Source organism: Centroberyx affinis, unplaced genomic scaffold, assembly GCF_046629955.1.
Source record: "Centroberyx affinis isolate AG114_WGS23_722 - 3 ecotype Tasmania unplaced genomic scaffold, CSIRO-AGI_Caff_v1 ptg000380l_1, whole genome shotgun sequence".
In the NCBI taxonomy this organism is placed as follows: domain Eukaryota; kingdom Metazoa; phylum Chordata; class Actinopteri; order Beryciformes; family Berycidae; genus Centroberyx; species Centroberyx affinis.
The window spans coordinates 3657-26280 of NW_027279049.1; the positions used below are offsets into that span (position 1 = coordinate 3657).

General features: G+C 43.3%; 1 protein-coding gene across 1 annotated transcript in view; it reads left to right on the plus strand.

The window, feature by feature from the left end:
* Positions 1-496: 496 nt before the first annotated feature.
* Positions 497-22624, plus strand: part of cadm3 (cell adhesion molecule 3) — a gene marked incomplete at its 5' end in the record, with an annotated part of 41678 nt that continues 19550 nt past the window's right edge. The window contains 3 exons of the mRNA XM_071515920.1: positions 497-646; positions 16150-16302; positions 20606-20743. Of these exons, the coding sequence (XP_071372021.1) occupies positions 497-646; positions 16150-16302; positions 20606-20743 (441 nt within the window). The remainder of the gene's footprint in view (positions 647-16149; positions 16303-20605; positions 20744-22624) is intronic.

Here is a 22624-nt window from a genome sequence, read left to right on the forward strand (position 1 = left end):
GCCATTAGAGGTATGAGACAGTGCTCTGCTGTCGCTTTGACCCGTCGAGAGCCACCGTCTGCCGCGCTCTCTTCATCTTCACTGGTCCCTCAGGTTGTACAGTCTCTGGATACTGGAGCTGGTATTGACTCATTGCTCTTACACGGGCCTCGCAGTCAGTGCGACTAGATAGCCATTTGTCTGCTTTTTTTTGCCTGTATGACAGCATGTCCGTGTGTGTGTGTGTGTGTGTGTGTGTATGTTTGTGTGTGCATTGTGTGTGTGCTTTCAGAGAGATGGATAGAGATATATAGATAACCTGACAAGCAGGGAAAGAGATAGAGAGGGGGAGGAAAAAAAGAGAGAGAAATAAGGCATTTTGTGGGTTTATCTGATTTGTGTGTTGGTGTGTGCTAGTATTTTTGTACGTGTGCGCTCTCCCTCTGACTCGTTTCTCTCTCGGCCCTTGGGGCTCTGTCTTGTCCCCCCCCTCCCCCTACCCCCTCCCGTTGCCTAGACGACGACCCCTTGCAGCCAGTGACCTCAGATGAGACGGTGTCGGTCGGAGGCACAGTGACGCTGACCTGCCGGGTGGCCGAGAGCGACAACTCCTCGCTGCAATGGTCCAACACCGCACAGCAGACCCTGTACTTTGGAGAGAAGAGAGGTGAGAGGGAGGAGGGGGTGGAGGGAGAGGGGGGATGAAGGGAGGAGGGAGGGAGAGAGAGGGGGAGTGGGGAAAATAAATTAAATTGTGAATAAGGACATTTGGTACTGCGCAAATGCACTAATGATTAGTTTGGAGGCATTCGGTTAAAAGCATAGTTCAAAACACAAGCCGCAGAAAAGGACATTAAGAGTCTGAGATAGAAAAAATAGGTTATTTTAATTTGACATGGTGCAAAAAGTGTTCCAAAAGTGCAATAAATAAAAACAGAATACAAAGAAAGCTCAGAGCCTGATGGGCTGAAATATTTTCTTTTTTGTCTTCACTTTTCAATTTGTCTTTCACTTTTTGCGCTATGTCAAATTGAAAGAAACATTTTTTTTTTTACTATCTCAGCTTTTTAATAATCTTTTCTGAGGCTTGATGGCCTAACTGGCTGGTGTGCCGGCTTTTTTCTCTGTCGATGGTGTTTTGAAAAGAGAAACTAACCCTCCTCCTCACTGCTCGCTGCAACGGTCCAACATCACACAACAGACCCTGTAGTTTGCAGAGAAAAGAGGTGAGATGGAGGACTGAATGGAGGGAGAGATAGAGGGGGAGTCGGGAAAAGATAGACTATGAAATTCTGAATAAGGACATTTGGGACTAATGATTACTTTGGGTGCGTTGGTTCAAAAGCACAGTTCAAAACGCCATCAAAAGGGAAAAGAAGCCTGCACACCCGCCAGTTAGGGCATAAAGCCTAAAAAAATGACATTAAGAAGCAAAGATAGTAAAAGAAGGTTTGACATGGTGCAAAAAATTGCCCAATAAATGAAAATTGAAGGCAAAGAAAGTTGAAAGAATGCTTGAAGCCTGATGAGAAGCCTGATGAAGCCTGAAATGTTTGCTTCAACTTTCTTTGTTTTCATCTTTTACGGTTTTTGAGCATTTTAAGCACCACATCAAATTAAAAGAACCTGTTTTTAATATTATCTCAGCTTCTTAATATCCTTTTTTGAGGCTTAATAGCCTAACCGGCTGGTGTGTGGGCTCCTTTTCCCTTTGGATGGTGCTTTGAAAAGAGACTGACCACTCCTTGCTGCAATGGTCCAACATTGCACAACAGACAGTAATTTGGAGAGAAAAGAAGAGAGAGTGATGGTGATGGGGAGAGGGGGGGGATGGGGGAGGGGGAGAATGAAGAAGGAGGGAAGTGAGAGAGAGGCTCCTTCCTGGAATAATACACTTAACAGCAGAAGTGAAGTGGTAGAGAGATGGAGTGAAGGAGGAAGAGAAGAGAGAGGGATAAAGACTGAGAGGTTTTCGTTGCAATGGGCCAACATTCACACAACACTATACTTTGGAGAAAAGAGAGGCGAGAGAGAATGAGGGAGGTAGAGAGGGAGAGGGGAAGGACAAATTGAGAGAGACAGACCAACAAGTTTTTACTGCGGATGGAGCTCCAACCATATTGGAGAGAAGAGAGGAGGAAGATAGAAGGAGAGAGATGGAAAGCGAGGCTCCTCTCTGCAATGATACAACACTTCAAAGCAAACCCCGACTTTGGAGAGAAGAGAAGTGAGAAGAGAAATGGGGGGGTGGGGGGTGTGGGAGGAGGAGGTAGCGGGAGGGAGCAACGCGATGGTCCAACATGCACAGCAGACACTGTACTTTGGAAAGAAGAGAGTTGAGAGGGAGGGAGGGAGTGAGGGAGGGAGGAGAGGGAGGGGAGAAGGAAGATAGGAGAGAATTCAACCCTGCAACCATGTATCCTCTTCAAAGAACAGCAGATGGAGAGAGAAAGAGAAGGAGGCATAGGAAGAAATTGAGACAAAGAGACTGAGAGACTCCTCACTGCAATGGCTACACAGCAGATCTTGTGCTTTGTAGATATAAGAGAGGAGAGAGAGAGAGAGAGAGAGAGAGAGAGACATAGAGGAGGAATGGAGGAATGGATGGAGGGAGGAGAGTGACTGACGACTCCTCTCAAGCAACGCACAGCAAATGCTCTATTTTGGAAAGAAAACATGACAGAGAGAGAGAGGGAGGGCGGGAGGAGAGAAGTGGTAAACAGCAGACAACTGTTTTTTTTTTGGAGAGAGCATAGCAGATGGAGAGAGAAAAGGAGGGAGAAAGGAGGAGAGAGAGATTCCGGCAAACATTTTGACTTTGAATAGCTGTTGATATGACGGCCTGCACCAGTGTTGAAAACCCGTGCAAATGTGGCATGGAAATGAAAGTTGAGACGACATCCGGTGCTATCTGCATCGTTTTGTGAAATCAGGACCTAAATATCTCTCTGATATCAGTTCAAAACAGTTTCCAAAGCTGTTTTAATATGATTTTTTACCGTGCCATGACATCATACTGTGGAAATTTTCTGCTCCTTTGGGTTGACTTTGAACTCGGCCACCTCCCGCATGTCGCCATCTGACAAACGCTCGCTGCAATTGCTTACTGTAATTGTCCAGCCTGGGAGAGAAGGAAGAAGGGAGGAGGGAGATAGAGGAAGCAAAAGGCAGGTGAGAAGGTGGGATGGAAAGAGTGAGAGCGGAGATAGGGAAAAGAGAGACTGACAACTCCTCTCGGCAATGGTCAGAAACCTCCGGGCGGATGCTCCACATTGGAAATGATAGACTGAGAGAGAGGGAGAGTGACAAGTCATTTATGCAATTGGCCCCAACAGCACACAGCAATGGGAAGAGAAAGGAAGAGGGAGTACGGCAGATGCTATACTTTGGAGAGTCGAGAGATAGAGGGATGAGAGGAGAAGAGGAGGAGATGGGAGGGGCGAGATGGGAAAAGAGAGAAACCGAGACTCCTCACTGCCATGAAGCAGCACTGCACGGCAAACGCTATACTTTGGAGAGTTGAGACTTGAGAAAAATGGACGGAGGGAGGGAGGGAGGGAGGGAGGGAGCGATGGACGGACGACGGGATGGAGGGAGATGGAAGACGAGGAAAATGGAGAGTGACAACTCCTCACAGTGATGGCCGCCACACTGCAGAGCAGAGACTGTACTTTGGAGAGATCAGAGATGGGAAGTGCAGAAGGAGGAACGGGAGGAGAGAGAGTGGAAGGAGATAAATAAGGAAAGATGTAGGGATGGATGTTTTATGTTATTTAACTGGGCAGTACCGCTGAGGTTAAAAAGGACTTTTTCAGTAGAGACCTGGCCATGAAAGCAGCATCATCAACAAATGAAGCAAAGGTAGAGAGGGAGGAGTGGAGAGGAGGACAGAAGGAGGGAAAATGGAGGGAGAGAGGAAAGAGAGGGAGGGATAAATTATATTATAGAGAGAAGAGAAATGAGATTACAAGAATGATGCAGGGGGATACAGAGAGAGAGACAGGGAGAGAGACCTTGGGCCTCATTTATAAAAAGGTAAAGGCAAATATTGTGAAAAATGATGAAAAATCAAAGCCAAAGCTGTGATTTATGAAAAGTTGATGTTGCTGGCATAATCACAGGGTCACATTGATTCTCTCCAATTTTCTGTGATAGATCGAAAGCTAAAACTAACTTTTATCATTATTCAGGCTATGAATGCCATAGATATGACTTTAATTTGGTTTTAATATCTTAGTCAAAGAAGGTTTTAAACCATGTGCTTTGCAGAGATGAGAGGTGATACAGAGGGAGGGAGAGACTGAGGGAGGGGCAGGGTGTCTGCAGGTTTCAGAAAACCAAATTTAGGACTTTTTAAGACCTTTTCAATGCCACCTGGAACTGTATTTTAAAAGGCAACATAAAGAAACAAAGCTGCCAACGCCAGCCTATTTCCAATGAAGCGCAGCTAATGAAAGTTCTGCGACTATAAATGGATAGAATAAGATAAAGCACAACAGGAAATTAATTGTTAAGGGACATGAAGCCCAATTGTGTTTAGTAAAGCAGATCCAATGAAAAAAAAAAAAAATCCACATTGTACTTCTAACCCTGTTATGTGGACATGCAGCGCAAAGAAACCTTTTATTCTACGGTGGAAAAAAATAGTCTGATAACTGTAGCCTATTTAAAATATTTTAATACTTTTTAAATTAAATTTTGATAATTGATTTTAAGACTTTTTAAGGATCTACAGATACCCTGGAGGAAGAGAGGAGGTGCGAGGATGGATGGATGGATGGATGAAGGGAGGAAGACAGATCCAATGCTGCTAAGAAGAAGAGATTAGAAAAGAGAGAGAGAGAGAGAGAGAGAGAGAGAGAGAGAGAGAGATCCGTAGCGACAGATTGATCAACATAGAGAGATGTAGAGACATAGAGAGTTAGAGAGTGGCAGAGACAGAGAGAGAGAGACATTATATTTACATTTTAACCATTTAGCTAATACTCGCATCCAGAACGACATAAAATTGACCCTATTCCTACAGCGGCCATTTTGAACTTACATCACAGGATGTGAAACTAACCGGAATATTGACAAATATATGAAACTAGTGTTAGGCTACTTCAAGCTAGCTCACTAGCTAGTTAGTTACTGGACAGTAGTTAGCTATAGTGGGCTAATGTATTACCTTAAAATGTCAACCTCTCCCGATTGTTGAGAGTTTTTCAGTGAGAGAGAATCTGTGAAATGATAAATGTTTGTCTCATTCCTGCCATTTGTGTGATGTGCATAACAGTAGGTACAAAACAGCAGGATATAGCTGGGCTGTATTCGCTCTTCCAGGCAGAGTTTCCCCCCCTCAGTGTGACATAACTTCAAGATGGCTGCTGTGGGAATAAGGCCCCTAAGTGCAGCAGTAGAATGAGCTTCTTTACAGTAGTGTAGCCTGCTGGTTATAAATGCATTCACCAGTTTTTCAGTGTCAGCACAAGAAAAAAGGTTTTTATATGGTAAAATGCCGTTTTAGTTACATTTTGTATGTGTGGCTCAAAGTTTAGATCACAGTCAGTGATAACACCCAGATGTCTTATGAGGTTTTGTGAAAGTGAGCTGAGTGTTGAGGTTAATATATCTCTTTGCTTCTTAACTCAATTTACCAAAACTTCCGTTTTATCTTGATTCAGTTTGAGGAAGTTATGTGCCATCCATACGATGGTACATAATGTCTGAGATACAGTTAATAAGGGAGTCAACAGAGCTGATATTGTCTGGTGAAACAGAAAAATATAATTAGGTGTCATCCGTATAGAAATGGAAACTAATATATTTTTGGGGAATGATGGCCCTAATGGGACTAAAAAGCAGGAGCCCTAAGATGGAGCCTTGTGGTACATCATATGTAACGATATAACGATTTTGCGATTGCCTGGACACAAAACAGTCACAGTTTGTTAGGTAGGCCCTAAACTAATTTAAAACTGTGCCTGAGAGGCCCAGGAAGTCATGGTCAGCTGTTTCAAATGTAATACGAGAAGAACCATGATAGAGACTTCATTTCTTTATCAAGGTTGATTCTTTTGTTATGTATGGCCATAACCAGAGCTGTTTCATAACTGTGCTTGGCTTGGAAACCAAACTGGAATACCTCAAATATGCCCTGCGAGTTTAAGTAGTTATTTAATTGTATGAAGACAAGTTTCTCAACTGAGAAACATCAGATTGGAGATACAGTTAGGAGTAAGAGTCCAAGGTGCACTTATTCAAAAGAGGTCGTACAGTATGGCAGTTTTAAAGCAGATGGAAAACATTCAGTCTGCAGCAATAGGTTGACAATACTTAGTAGCCTACATCTGCAGCCATGCAATCTTAAACTTTTTAAATAAGCTAGTGGGGATAGGATCCAGGGCTCAGGTTGACGGCTTGAGTTTACTCACTATTTCACATAGTTCCTTAATCACTAACTGTAAAATAATGTAGAGGGCTTTTAAAGGGTGAAATATGGTCAAGAGAGAGAAATAAAATGTAGTTTAGATATGTCAAACTTAATGTTGGTTATCATATCTCTGAAGAATAGAGCAAAATCAGGGTCTATCATAGGGGAGGGGTTCAATGTTGCAAGATGATGAAGATGATGAGAGATGACATTTGAGAAATCAGCGTGTCTGGCAACTGTGATACTCTGGTTGTACTTGGAAATACTGTCCTTTAAAATATTGTGATGGATCTGCCATTTTGTTTTCCTCCATTCACTCTTTACACTCTACAACAGGTTCTTTTGAGCTGAGCGGTTTCCATGGAATCCTGGCGTAATTTTGTATGTTATTTATTTTAAGTGGAGCCACAGAATCAATGATTACCTTTGTTCTTGTACAAAAATTATCAACTGAACTATCACAAGAGGAGAGCAGTTTAGGTGAAAGACTGTTATTAAAAAGAACGAGTTTTCAAGTGCTTTTGAACCAAGATGCTTTCCCTAGTAGTGTATTATTTTTTTTGTAAGCGCATTGCACGCCTCAACAGTATACTCAGTAATACACAGTAGTGATCCGAAATAGCAATATCAACAACAGATGCGACATCTACGGCGAGCCCATGAGTGATGACGAGATCAAGAGTGTCTCTGTGTTTATGAGTGGGCTCTTTCACATGCAGAGTAAAATGTGTAAAATATTAGTAAATTTCATTACTCTGGAGTCTGACGTATTATCAAGTTGCAGGTTAAAATCTCCCATTACAAGTTGGAGTGAATAATTGATAACATCTCATATCAGTGAGTTAATATAAAAATAAGGGGTTCGATTTGGGGCGTTTATGTTTACATTTCGGAGCTGAAAAATCAAAGACTGTGACAATAACACAAATTGGGTTTTCATGTGTTTGTCACATGAAACTGTCAAGCACGTTGCACCTCTGGCCACACTCTAATCAGTGATGTCAAAGCAGGTATTTTGCCTTTGACTGCTGATGCAAAACACCTGCTTTGACTTCAGGGGTTGGGTGTGGCCAGAAGTGCAACATGCTTGAAAGTTTCAGCCCACAGAGAGCAGTGCAACAATCGGCTCGTTTGAGATGACTACCTGCACGCCTGGAAAATAGACGAGAGTAGCCGAGTGCGGTCAGGCGAGGAGTCAACAAGCCGAACACCCCCGACTGCACACTCACTGCTCTTGTTCTTCTTCTTCAGTTTTGTTTAACGGCGGTTGATAAACAATTTAAAAGATGCATTACCGCCACCCACACTCACTGCTCTAACGACCCAGACCTTCACTTTACTTATTTTTATTTTAATGTAGGCATTAAAAGTGACATTTATGGAAAATATTACATAGCGTTCTAATAAAATAATATACGGACCGCTCATGGAGTGACATCTTGGAACGAATATAAAAACTGAAGTTTCTTCTTCTCACTGTGGGTGTGTGATACAACTGTGCTGAATCAATAAGCGCTCAGCTCGAGGCGTTTCCCATCATCCTCGGAGCTGTGCAGTCGGTGGAGAGCAGCTGCAGCGCCTCGCTCCAAAAACTGCAGCCGCCTCGGTCCCGAGCCGAGTCGGAGGAGCGAGTCGGAGAACTTTTCTAACCATCATGCAACGGACCGAGCAGTCGCTGGTCAAAACTGCGCAGGACTTGCTAATCTCAAACGAGGCTAACGATTCATGATGCAACAATGTTTTTCTGCCCTATATGATTTAGTGCTGATTTGATCTTTAGGTTAAGGCAAGTAGAACAACTTAAGCAAGATTGTGATCATGGTTAAATTAACTGAAAATGAAAACTTCACTCACAGTAGAACACTTCTTTGCACGAGTTTAGGAACTGAACCTGGGTTGTCGGAGTTGAAGGCAACTCGACCACAGCACCCTTACTTTCAATAGTGCTGTTTCTATGTCAAACTAATGCCTGTTTCTAATCATCTCTCCTCCACATAATCCTTTCATGGTGGAGGTATTTCTATTATTTTTTGTACACAGAGAAGGTTATTTGCATTTTTAGACATAGTCATTTCACAAAATTTCATGAGACCAGGCTGCAATACACAAAGTGGTAATGCACACACACACACACACACACACACACACACAGAGCCTCAGTGCCCAGACAATAAAAGTAGACTCACTGTATTACAACCACTCTCTAGTCATGGTGCTGTGATCACTTCCCCTTACCAGGAAAAAAAAAAAAAAAAACTTTCAGTCCATCTATAATTTTATTTATTTGTCAAGTTCAATTTCCTCCCGTTCCATAAAAAACATATCACCAGACATCCAGGCTATCTGCCTCAGTACAATTTAACAAGGTAATGGGTCTCTGGTGATTTTCAAACAATGGTGGATGGGGAAGCTCTCACCTGGTGGGAGGATATTAAGTAGGCAAACGCATTCATTATAAAAAAAAAAAAAAAACACAGAGCACTTCTGATGTTTTTTGCCACTTACAACTGTTTGGTTTCCTAAGTGAAACAAACATGAAAATGCTGAAATTGATGATAAGTTCCCCAGCCAGCTTCTCTGACAAAGAGACTGACAATGACTGTTTGCAACACAGTGGGGTAAGACGGTTCTCCAAATGCACGGCATGAGGTGTAGGTTTTTTGATGTTTTCTCAAAAACTATTGATCCACTCCACATCAATCAAAGTTTTCTTGGTGTCTGGGCAGGCTCTCTGGAGAATCCATTAACAACAGCCATCATAGGACCAAAAGACTGCAGCAGAGAATTTGAAAACTAGTGCTTGAAGAAAGCTTCTTACACATTTTCTGTTTGCATCATTCTGACTATATTATCCCTGCATGTGTCGCTAAAATAAGCATGTAGCAATAGAAGAGAAGTGCTAGGCACAGAAAGAGACAGGGACATGGAGAATGTGAATTTGGAAATCCCATTTATTAAAGGTTATTGAAGTTAATACAGGTCAAGGAATGAAAAACATCCATCTACGTGATACTGAAATACATCAAGCAGCTGCTCCCCTATAGAAAAATAACAACAAATCACAAATAAAAAAGAAAACACACACACATATACATACATTGGTAGTACTGTAATTGTGAGGACCTTCCATTGACTACAATCATTCCCAAACTCCTAACCCTCTCCACTACATGTCTAACTTTAACCCTTATCCTAAACCCAACCTAATCCTAATTTCTAACCTTAACCCTAAACCCAAGGTCTAACCCTAAACTACCTCCTTGTAGAAGTGAGGACCGGCCAAAACATCCTCACTTAAGAGGATTTTCCTCATCTTTGTATCCTTGTGACAACATTTGTTCCTTCTAAAAGTACAAGAACACCCACACACACACACACACACACGCGCGCGCCACACACTGGAACGCAAAGTACCTCAAAAACCGAGGGACATCAAGGGACCTCATGAGACAGGAGGTGGGGTTTCTCCTCGCTCTACTCGCGTGTGTTTGATCCCTTGACTTAAAAAATAAGCAGCCAAATTGGCGTGACGAGAAAAACAACAGAAAGCAGCGAGGGCGATAGTGACAGCCATTATGATAAGTGGCTTTGGTTGACATCTTTGTTGACCTCTTGTTTTAATGGCGATGAATGATGAGGCACGCTAGATTACTCAAAACTATTCTTAAGCATTATATGTTTTATTCTATCATGCTTGCATTGTAATCCTTTAGCTTCAGGCTTGGCTGCCAGCATGATCGATGTTTTCTTTGGCGAATCTAGCTCTTGGGAACTTTTCTTCAGATGTCATCAGTCAGTGTTATTGGTTTCAATTACCCAATGGACATTATTCCCTGCTGTAAGTGTTATGAAGGGGGAGAAATTTACAGGTATCCTGCTTGAAGCTGATTAGCTCTCGCTCTGCTGCATCGGGCAAACTTCTGTTTCAAGTTCCAAAAATTCAACTGGAACTGATGCTTCTTTAGCTCAATTTGCACCGCCTAGAGCAAAGTTTGGTCTATCTCCACTCATTTTGCATACATTCGCGCCGCCTCTAAATTATTTTTTCCCTTCTGTCTGAATGTAGGGTAAGAGACAAGGAGAGAAAGAAAGATAGAAAGAGGCAGCGGAGGGAGGAGGGGAGGGGAAGGTAGATAAAACAGACAAGAGGTATGTGTTTATCAAGCGTCTCGTAGTAGGCCCACTGATCCAGGATCAATTGACGCGCTCAGATCAGGAGGGATGGGATGATCAAGGGAAGCCCGCGGTCACTGAACCCAGATCAGCTGTCGGAAAGGACGGATAATTAGGGAGCTGGAGAGAATATTCGGAAACAGATGGGAAGATGGAGGCGACATGTGGGGGAGAGAGAAGGAGAGACAGAGTCTCTTTGGATAACAGTCTCAGCTAAATGCCTGAAATGCAAAAAATGAGAGAGGGAATGAGAAGGAGAAAAATGGAGAGAGTGAGAGGGATAGGGGAAGAGAGAGAGAGAGGCCTGAGCGATAGAGAGAAAGAGAGAGGGGGAAGGAAAGGTGAGGGAAGGGGAGCGAAGAAGAGAGAGATGTGGAGGGAGAGAAAGATGGGAAAGATGAATGGGCGAAGGAGAAATAGGGGTGGGTGAGGAGAAAAGTGTAGGGAGAGAGAGGGAGGAGGGAGAGGTGGGATGCAGGTTCAGGATGAGTGAGTGAGGGAGATGAAGAGAGCGAGAATGAGCGAGGGAGAGAGACAGAGAGAGAGAGACAGAGAGAGAGAGAGAGACAGAGAGAGAGAGAGAGACAGAGAGAGGGAGAGTGGAAAATCAGGGAAGAAATTTGGGTGAGGCGTCAGGCGCAGAAAAAAGGAATGCACTGTATGAACAGTATGTGCATGCAGTCGTGTGTGTGTGTGTGTGTGTGTGTGTGTGTGTGTCAAGAGAATTCCCCTCTCCTGAGTGCCTGAAGTTGAAAGAGCATGGGAGAGAGGGAGGGAGGAGGAGGAGGAGGAGGAGGAGGAGGATGAAGAGTAGTCTAAAATAGCTGCTGTGACCAGATCAACAGTTGGACCTTTAGGGAGTATCTTGTCTCAGGCCAAGCCGCAGAGCAGCACCACAGTCTGGCCGAACACACACACACACACTCACACACACACACACACACACACACACACACACACACACACACACACATTCACAAAACATTTGTACACTGATAAGCACACCCTACACTCGGTATGTAATGAGCATACACACACACACATTCTCCATCACCATTATCTCCACCGCAAGCCCTCCTTATACCTTGGAAACACTTCACACTCCCCCTCACACATGCACACACACACACACACACACCACCCAGCCACCCACACACACACACACACACACACCCTCTCCATTAATCCAGTTTATCTCAATACTAAGAAATTCATTACATCCCTTCCACCGCAGTAACAAAAGCCAAACAGCAATGGTGACCTATTGGCAGACTATTTATGTCGCCCACAACGTTGGCTAAACAGCGCGAGGCACATGTACTATTTTCAGGGGCGTCCCGATCAATACGGCCCGTAACTAGATATCGTATCGTTTTGGGTTTTTTTTTTTTAAATCCATCGCACCTCCGCTCGCAAACAGTATTCATCGTAATGAAAAAAGAAAGAACCAGAAAAAAAAAAAAAAAAAAAAAGCCCCCGGTCAGAACAGATTGGAAATGTGAAGAGATAGAGAAAACGAGAAAGAAGAAAAAGAAGAAAGAGAGAGAGAGAGGTAGATTGAGAAGAGATGAGGGGAAAGAGAATTAAGGAGACTGATAGTTGAGTGCAGGGTCCAGGGGGCATGGATGTGTGTATGTGTGTGTGTGTGTGTGGGTGTGTGTGTGTGACACCCCAAACACACACACACACACACACACACACACACACACACACACACACACACACAGAGAGGGGAGCTCATGAAGACAAATGTAGTGACCTTGCTTAGTGATAAAGCATGAAGATAAAGTAGTGTTGGATGAAATACTGAAAAATACTGAGAGAAACAGAGGAGGAGAGAGGGGGAGAGAGAGAGATGGGGGGTTAGAGATACACAGGCAAACAGACAGGTGGGGGAGATAGAGAGAGAGACAGGGAGGTAGATAGTGAAACAGATAGAAAGACAAGGAGATAGGGAGTCAGGTAGACAGGCAAAGACAGGGAGACAAACAGTAACCATAACACACACTCAGCCTACTTGGATAGGCCCATGAAATCCTCCCTACTGTTCAGAGTATCCAGAAAGGCTAAATGGCTTATAGAAGGCTTTCAGGTGATGTAACACTCCCAGCGGCGGCCATATTGGAGGTCCTCAGCTGATTGTGCTTCCAAATGTACAACTTGGCTGCCTCAACAGAATTGAGAAAACGTGGTCAATTTCTGTGCTGTTTTTGACTCGAGTCACATGACTTTGGACTCAAGTCAGACCCCAGTCAAACTTTTTATTGCTTGAGACTTGACTTGATGCATGAAGAAAAGACTTGAGGCTTGACTTGGGTTCTGGTGACTTGGGACTTGACTTTGACTTTGTACTATGATGACTTGAAAAGGTTTCCAAAGCCTTGACAAAAGATCTTGTGTTTGTTTAAATGACTTGGATTGAAAGTGATGAGATTTGTTCCAGCAGACGACTGAATTTAAATTCTGTTCTGAAATTATTTAATTTATTGAAGTTGAAACTTGATTATAGTGATTATAGAGATCAAACTCATGATGCTCTTAGCAAGTTTTTATCCTATTAAAACCATATTGCACTGAAAAGTCCTAGATATTTAGTTTTCTTTAAGATATTAAATTGATACTGGATTCTTGATTTGCTCTGACTTGACTTGCTGTTCTACATTTAGACTTGAGACTTGACATCGCTAGTAGCTCTTGTATTAAACATATCTGAGTTTCGCACTAGGTAACGTTTCTGGGAGAAGCAAACTTTAGCGCTAGTAGTGGCTAGTAGTTGCACGTTAATGTTAGCATCAGGTGCTTCGCTAAATTAGCCTACTGGCTAGTTAGCTAGCTAATAGGCCTAATGCCTAAAAACAGCTGTTTGTTTAGGTCAATTTAGCTGACTCAAATTGTTTCAGACTAGGGACTAGGACCAGAGGGACAAGGAGTGATCATATTCAGGATATGGCGTTTACATGGAACAGAGAAATCTGGTTATTCATATCCCCGTATACATGCTATTTGAGCAGGCACCTGTGATGTTTACAACATAAACCGGCAATTTTGAAATCGTTAATCTGATATTCCTCTGTAACTGTTAACCTTAAATTAATTTGACTGTTTTGTTTTGATGTTTGGCCACATAGTAATGTTTCTTTAGTATTTTCCACCGTGACCTGACTTGACGTATTGGGAAAGTCTGCATACTACAGACTTATTATTATTCAAATTTGTTTATTGAATTTTTCAATTACAAAAAACATAATACACAGATACATAGGACATAAGGAAAACCAAGGCATGAAGCACAAAATAATAATTAAATAAATAAATGAGGAGACACAACAACTAAGATAACATCCACAAACATCATAGTAATAACAATACAGTTGCAGGGAATGTGTTAACTGTTGAGAACATTCATGTTTTCGGAAACTATTGTCAAAAAGCTTTGCTGCAGCTACATCAGCCAAATCTTAAGTACTATAGCATCTACAAGATTACAATAATTACAATAAAGTTTGCAGAGGATGTGTTAGCTGTTGAGGATACTCATGTTTTCTGGCAAAACTACAGACTTAAATAGGTCAGCATTTCGCCCTTTCTCCCATCTAAACTGCCAAGTATATTTAATTATTTCATCACCGAAAGCAAAAAAACTCAGTTTCCTCATCTCTCCAGAAGTGAGACGCTCTCGTTCCCGCCGTTGTTTATGTTTTTCTGTTCCGTCACTGAAGCCACGCCTGCGCAGGTAGTCGGCAGCGGTCAGAAACCGGGATAAGATGTATACATGCAACAGTATCCCGGTTTCTTTTGGAGTACTCCAGCTAGCATAATCGGGTTTCTCAAAACCGGGATAAGGGCTTATCCGGGTTTCTGAAATCGAAACGGGATACTTCAAAATCCCGATCATAACTGGGATACTCAAGTCCATGTAAACGCAGTCATTGGTTGTGTTTAGTTAGATCTAGCTAGACACATTCTCTGTAAACTCCTCTGAGACATCCTTGTGAAAAAGGGCTAGCCTATATAAATAAACAAACTTGACTTGACTTGATCATTTGCGCAGAGCCAATTCTCCAATGGGCCTCCACGATGGCGCCAGGAAATGGTTGCTAGGAGATTCGTGAGGCAACTGCAAAGCCTTTATAGAGAGACAGATGGAGAGATAGTGAGACAGACAGATAGATGGAAGATAGACAGGCAGATAGGGAGGCAGGGAGACAGACAGCAATCACACTGCACAAACACTGTAGAGGTCAATGCTATCACGGAAATGAACGGTTGTTTCGTAGCATTTCATCATCATCATCTATCTCGCTCGCTCGCTCTCTCTCTCTCTTTCTTTCTTCTTCTCTTTCTCTCTGTCTCTTTCATGGCTGAATTTCTCATTGATGACAAAGCCATTAATGTCTTTCTTCTTCCTCCCCCTTCTCTCCTCTTCTTCCTCTTCCTCCTCCTCTTCCTCCTCCTCCTCCTCCTCCACCCGTCCCTCACTGTCTCTCCCTTATTCTCTTTGCTATTTATGCCTCCTCTGTTTTGTTTTCCTCTCCCATTTTTCTCCTCTCTCTTTCTTTCCCTCTCCTCTTGTCTCTCACTCTCAATTTGCGTCTCCTCTCTCTTTATCCCCTCTTTGTCTCTCGCTTCACATCTTGGCTATTTTTTCCTCCTCTCTCACCTCATATCTTCATCACTCCTCCTCCCCCTCCTCCTCCTCCTCCTCCTCTCTCCCTCTTACATCATTCTCTCTCTTAACACCTCCCCCCCTCCTGCTCTCCTTACCTTTTTCTCTCCCAAACCTCCCCCACTATTTGAATTCTGTTCACCATCTTCCTCCCTTTCTTCCTCTCTTCTCTCATCACATTGATTTCTTTATCCATCCTTACATCCACCCATCTCCTCCTCCTCCCCTCTTACCTCTCTCTTTCTCTCCCCTCCTCCTTCTCCCTCCTTACCTCCAATTTCTCCTCCCTTCGCCTTTCCCTCCTTTCTCCCCTCTTCCTCCCTCTCTTTCCCTCTACTTCTTCTCTCCCCCTTCCACCTTTTCCAACTTTTCGCCATCCTCTCACCCCCCTCCCTCCTTTTACCTCCCTCCTCTGTTTCTCCTCTTCCCCCCATTTCTCGGCTCTCTCTCCCCATCTGTCTCCCTCTTTCGCTCACCTTCTCTTTCTTTCTCTCCCCCTTTTCTCCTTTCCCCTCCTTTTTTTCTCTCCCTCTTCCACCCCTTCTCCCCCCGCCCATTCCTCTTTCACCTGCCTCCTTTTTCTCCATACCTTCCCTCATCTTTCTTCCCTTTCTCCCCTCTTTCTTTGCCCCCTCTCGCCTATTTATTCCCTCTCTACCTCCTCTTTTTTCCCTACCTCCCCTTCATCTTCCCTCCCTCTTTCTCATCCCTCCCTCATATTTCTCCCTCCTCCGCCTTTTTCACCCCCTACTTTCTCCCCCTCCCTCCCTCATCTTTCTCCACACTCCCCCTCCTCTTTCTCCCTCTTTCCTCCCTCCTGTTTCTCCTCGCCTATCCCTTCTACCTCTGTCTTTCTCACCCTCTTCCTCCCCCCCCCGTCCTCTTCCTCCTCCTCCTCCTCCTCTTCCTCCTCCAGCGCTGAGGGATAACCGCATCCAGCTGCACCGCTCGACGTCCACCGAGCTCTCCATCACCATCGCCGAAGTGCAGCTGTCCGACGAGGGCGAGTACACCTGCTCCATCTTCACCATGCCGGTCCGCACCGCCCGAGCCTCCGTCACCGTGCTAGGTGGGTCACACACACACACACACACACACACACACACACATATACACACACACACACACACACACACACACGCACGCAAAAACACACACTCACGTGGAGAGGATGCAAGGGCAGGGGGGGTGTGTGTGTGTGTGGAAATGGGGGGAAATCAGTCATCCTGTATTTACCAAAACAGAGGTTGTAAGCTTTCCAGACCTTGTGTTAAAATAAACCCTGGACTGTCGCTATATTTGCAACCGACTGTCAAGCAAATTTTCACGTTTTTCAACTTTTTTCATGTCACCAAAAAAAAAAAAAAAAAAAGAAAAAGCGAGTCAGGTGCGTTTTCAACAGCTGGGTTGAAGCGAATAAATAGGTTTTCTGGATGTCAGAAAAACACATACACACAAGCCCAAACACAAGGGAAAGAGTGGGAGTTTTATTCTTCTCTCCCTTTCTTTATCTTTTAGTAAAAAATCACCTTAGGCTAATCCTAATCTACCTATTTCTTGACCTTCCTGGAGGCAGGATCCGTCTCTGTGAGGCCCTTCCCAATCTTTCTTCCCCTTTTTTTCCCCCCCTCCTAATAAGGTTTAAAATGTTCCTTGTACTCATTGAGGGTGTAAGGTTGGGCGATGTCGTTTTTCATTTATAGTGTGAAAACGTGGGCGTGCGGACGGAGCCCTTTGAGACTGGAGCTGTGATTAAAGGCTGTACAGTTTAGCTTGACTTGTCTAGTCCAGTGTCATTTCTTTCCCAGACCTGTATGCTGCTATGGTTACAAGTTAAACCCTGTTTGCACGAGGGCAATTAAGAGGACAGTGTAGCTGTAGTTGAAGATGCTTCTAATCATTTTCTATTAGACCTTTTTCTATTGTGCCAACCTTTGTGAAGTCCAGTTGAAGGTTATAACCTCATATAACTCATATGTGTAGAAATGAACTGCCTCCATTCATCCTCTTTGAGACGGATGCTATTGCCTGTGTGATGCTTCCCTCTCCGTTGCAGCCTGCAATATATTGCGGTCATCCTGTCAGCGGTGTGTGTGTGCGCCTGTTTATTGATTGGATATTGAGGTAATCGACTTAGGACCCCAAAGAGTCTTCAAGAATTGATTTTTATTAGCCCAATTGTTATTGTTTTCAGGTGTCAGCTAATTCTAGCCATATTTCATGATTTCATCTGAAGATGAGAACAAAGCAATGCACTTGGCAATATTGTAATACACCAACTAATGGCCATAGAACCGCAATGGAGACTTATACATGGGAGAGACAGCTGGTCTGATATTCCTGGGACTTTGCGGTGGATAGATTTATAGCCAACTTTTCAGAGCGTCCAAAGCAACTTTTAAATTGCTGTCTAATGAAACTGAACCATTCTTTGGGCCAATCATGCCAAGCCTACATCAATATTCATTCAACAAATGTGTTTACATCACTGTTTTTTTTTGCATAATTTCTTTAATTTACAAAAAAAAATCAGCTCTGCTTAAAAGTTTTTTGGTGATATCGAGGACTTTTTATCAAATTTTGCCATTTCCAGTCAGCTTTTCTAATTCAATACATCATAATTTGCCAAAAAATACTTGGATGGAAACCCAGCTACAGAAGGTTCCGCCTAGTTTTCTTGGAAAACTTGCTCATCAAAGACCACAGATGTTAAGATTTGGATATTTGGGGTGTGGCAAATTGGACAAGTGACAGGAATGGCCGTCCTGTAACCAAAATACCACAGGTTTGGTCCCCAAAATGCCCGGTGTGTGTCCATCAACAGCTGTGTTACTTGTGGAAGTGTCATTAAGTGAGTCATTTTGTTGATCTGTTATCTTAATGCTTTGGCAATATTGTCATTATTGCCAGTAAAGTCTATTGAATAGAACTGAACAAACCACTATTCACTCACTGTAAGTTGCTCTGGACAAAAGCTGAATCATCAGCTGAAATGTTAATGCAATGTTATCGAGTGAATGTGTGTGTGGAAGGGAGGAGGGGAGTGAGTCTGTAGATGTGTGTGTGTGTGTGTGTGTGTGTGTGTGTGGAAGCAAGGGTGAAGGCAGGGCTACTTTTGCTCTTCAAAATTCATATTAACCTGTGAGTCCCTCTTCCATATATCTCCCAATTTTTCTGTAATTGTGATTCAAGCATTTTTTTCTGCAGTAATTGACAGCTGTGACACTGTATTCCACATTTAATAAATATTTCATGACCCCTGAGAGGGAGCCAAACCATTAAAAATGTATGGTAAAATGTCTAAAACACATGGAGCCCTATGGGAAAATCAGGCAAAGATACCCAGTTTTGGTACGACGATTATGGTGTGTGTGTGTGTGTGTTTTACCCTTGTTTTGACGTGTGCAAGTGATTGACAGACACACACACAGACACAAACATACACATGCACACAACTGCTGAGGATAGCCGGTGGTAAGTGGTTGTGTCTATTAGTGTGTGTGTGTGTGTGTGTGTGTCTGTGTGTGTGTGTGTGCGTGTGTGTGTGTTAAGATGTGGCTGCGGCAGGCCTCTCTGCTCTCTCCTGAGCTAAGCAGAGAATAATTTATAATGGCTTCATTCTTTTTTATTCTCCTTGTAAAGGAAAGGGTCTCGACAGGGCTTCTCAAGCCAATTCTATATGTGCAATATTATTCCCTCATTAATATTCAATGCTACTTTACTGCCAGTGAGCTTCCGCACACAGTGCAGTACATCAAATAGTGCTACATTAAAAATTGACCGCATTTTTATTTTTTTTTCCCGCACTATTTGATCTATACCTTGGTTAGTTCAGTGCACTTTAAATTAGTTCTGTCTGTCTGTCTGTCTGTCTGTCTGTCTATCTGTCTGTCTGTCTGTCTGTCTGCTTATCTATCTATCTATTTATCTATCTATCTATCTATCCATCCATATATCTATCTATCTATCTATCCTAAAATCTATCTCTCTGTTGCTCTTTACCTGTCTTTCCCTCCCTCCTCCTGTCATCCCTCCATCCCTGAATACTTGTATTTTTTGTACTTTTTTGCCATGGGAATGTAAACATAATGACTACTGACACAAATTCTCGGCAATTTCAATCCAAATAAATTGGAATCAGTCATCTTCCTGTCATTCCTCCATCCCTCCACGCCTTGGCCTCCCCTATCCCTCTTTAACTTTCTCTCCAACTCTCTCTTTCTCTTTCTCGCTCTCACGCTCTATTACTGCTTTCACGTTGTGGTTGTATGTGGTAGACCAGCAAACCGGATGCTCATTGTTTTCAACAGTAGACTGACAGTAAATTCCACCCACGCTGGGAAAAGAGCCGCCCACAGCGTCTGCAGAGGCCTGTTTCTGCTCCTGCTCTTCTTCTCTTCTCTTCTCTCCTCTTCCAATCAAGTTAAAATAGTAATTAAACAAACGGTTTCTTCTCCTACTTGACCATATTGGAGTCTGGAAAAACTTTTCCGGGAGAAAAAGATGCACTGTCAAATTTGGTTGACATTTTGGTTTGGCTGAGACCTTCCAATTCCCTGCTTGGTTTCCTATATTCATTTTAGGAATTATGTTAAATATGTTTTGCAAAATATAAGCTATTAGACATTTTGAAATGAAATGAAATATTGAGAATTAATTATTTAACAGATCAGTTTTTATTGGATGAAGGCATTTGGGCTGGTCGAACCTCTTGTTTATCAAAATCCTCACAGCAACAGGAAGGCAGTTTTTGAACTTTTGAACTGCTGCAAAAAATGAGTGTTTAGAAAATTAATTGATATTGGGCAAGTTGTTATTGTTCTTTTGTGTCAGTTAATGTTCGCCATACGTCACGGTATTGCATGAAGATGAAAGAGTCAAGCATTTGGTAAAACTCTAATACACCAACTAATGGTAATACAACCATGACATGATAGACAGATATGACAGATATTTTACAGACATTTCAGAACGTCCAAAGCCACTTTTGAACTGTTGCACAATGAGCTTGAACCATTTTCTGGGCTGATCATGGCGAGCCAACATCATTATTTATTCGCCAAATGCATTTCCATTACAATTTATCGCATAATTTTGTTATTGACCAAAACATTTTCATTTCAAGCAAGCGTAGAAATGTTGCGTTTTTTGCAATGTTGAGGATGTTGTATCAGATTTTGCCATTCAGCTTTTCTAATTCATTACATCACAATTCACAAAAAATACTTGGATGGAAATCAAGCAAGTGGCTTTTTTTTTTTGGCTATAATGTGAATGCAGCATGAAACTTTTCTCTCTCTCTTTCTCTCTCTCTCTCTCTCTCTCTCTAACTCTAATCTCATATGTCTCTCTCTCTCTCTCTCTCTCTCTAGGTGTGCCCGGTAAACCTCAGATCTCGGGCTATGAGGATGCGGTGCAGGAGGGGGGCAAAGTCACCCTGACCTGCACCAGCACCGGCAGCAAACCCCCCGCCAGGCTGCGCTGGTACCGTGGAGACCAGGAGCTGCAAGGTGAGTGTGTGAATGTGTGTGTGTGTGTGTGTGTGTGTGTGTTGGGGGTGGGTTGGTAAAATATGTGGATGTGGCTCTGTTGTTGTTCACTTGCTGGGTCTGTGTGTGTGGGAAGGGGGTGCATGGGTGTGGCTGTGAGTGTGTGTGAGAGAGAGAATGCTCTTCGCGTGTGTGTGTGTGTGTGTGTGTGTGTGCGTGCACTGTTTGTCCATGCATGAATTTGTGTGAGTGGATGTGCATATTGTCTGTGTGTGTGTGTGTGTGTATATGTGTGTGATATCATGCAGTGTATGTGTGTACATTTACGCATGCATGCATTTGTGTGAAGGTGTGCACATGCTGTGTGTGTGTGTGTGTGAGAGTGTGTGTGTGTGTGAGTGTGTGTGTGTGTGTGTGTGAGAATCCTGCGTGTGTGTGTGTGTGCGTGTGTATGTTTGATCATGCTGTGTGTATTGTGTCCTTGTCACTTTGCCTGCTGTCTCTGTCTGTGTCCTAAACCTGTGTGTGCATATGTGTGTGTGCAAGTGTGAGGACATGCTGCGTGTGTGTATGGAGCGCAGGAACACGCCAAGTGTGTGTGTGTGTGTGTGTGTGTGTGTGTGTGTGTGTGTGTGTGTGCACTTCTTTCCTTTCCTTTCATTCTTTCCCTGTCTCTTCGTGTATAATGATCCAGAACATTCTTGTCTATGCATGTGTACATATATCTAGGAACTGAACCTGTGTGTGTGTGTGTGTGTGTGTGTGTGTGTGTGTGTGCGTGTGCGTGCGCGTGCGCCCACCCTTAGAGCTGCAACATATCTGCAACTGGGAGTGACACAACAGAGAGCGAGAGATAGCGTGGGCTGGATCTAGCCGGGGATAACGACAGAATCCAGCAATAAAAGGCAGGGCGGAGGAGAGGATGAAGGGATGAGGTCGAACACAGATAGAGAGAAAGCATTGCGCGAGGTCAGATTGACTGGTCTTTTGTTACAGATAAACGGAAGAAATGAGGGGGCTAGACAGAGGAAGAGAGAGAGAGAGAGAGAGAGAGGGAGGGAGCGAGCGAGGAGAGTAGAGGATGTTGTGTGAGGACAGATTGAGTGGCTTTTTGTTACAGATAAAGTGAACAACAGGGAGGCGATTGGCAGTCTCTGTCTCACACCGCCGGGATTGTTAGCGCTCGTGTTTCTCCAAATTAAGACCACGTTTCCCATAAACCCTGTCGCTTCTCGTCGCGAGGAGGATGTCGCTTCCTCCGAGGTTTTCTGTTTCGCTTTACTGAAGAGGTTAAACATATTTTCCCGTCGGCCTTTCCGCTTCCTTCTGCCAGAAACTCTGAAAGCTTTAGCTCAGTTTGCTCTGGAAGAACAGCGCCCTCTTGCTGTTTTGTGCCCTAAAGCAATCCGACAGATTTCCCGCCAAATCCGACTCGGTGGCTCACAATAATGCATCTCAAGTGTTGTCGTCATTTCGGGGGTTTTGAGATTATATCCGTATCCATTTCTGTTCTCCCTATGGTGAAAATGAATGGGATTTTTGGATCCTGTTTGCCAATCATTCTCTTCTTAAAATGGGTGAAGTAATGTAAGTAGAAATGACATATGATGAAGTTATTACATATTTTAACACGTTACTGAATTTTTAAAAACTATTTTGCTAACAACCATGGGGCGATGTCGCGTTCTCCTCGCTTCACAACACCATGAAATGCTGGAATGCTAAGCTAAGTATGGCTAGCGATTTTTTTAAAACTTTTTTCATTGCAGCTAACCTGACTTGCCAGATGGTTTGTCACACAGAACCATCTGGGAAGTCGTCCTTGGAAACTGTTTGGAAAAGGGCAGGCACTTTCAAAAAATACTTGGCAGGTGATTGGATGAACCATCTGTCTATCACCGT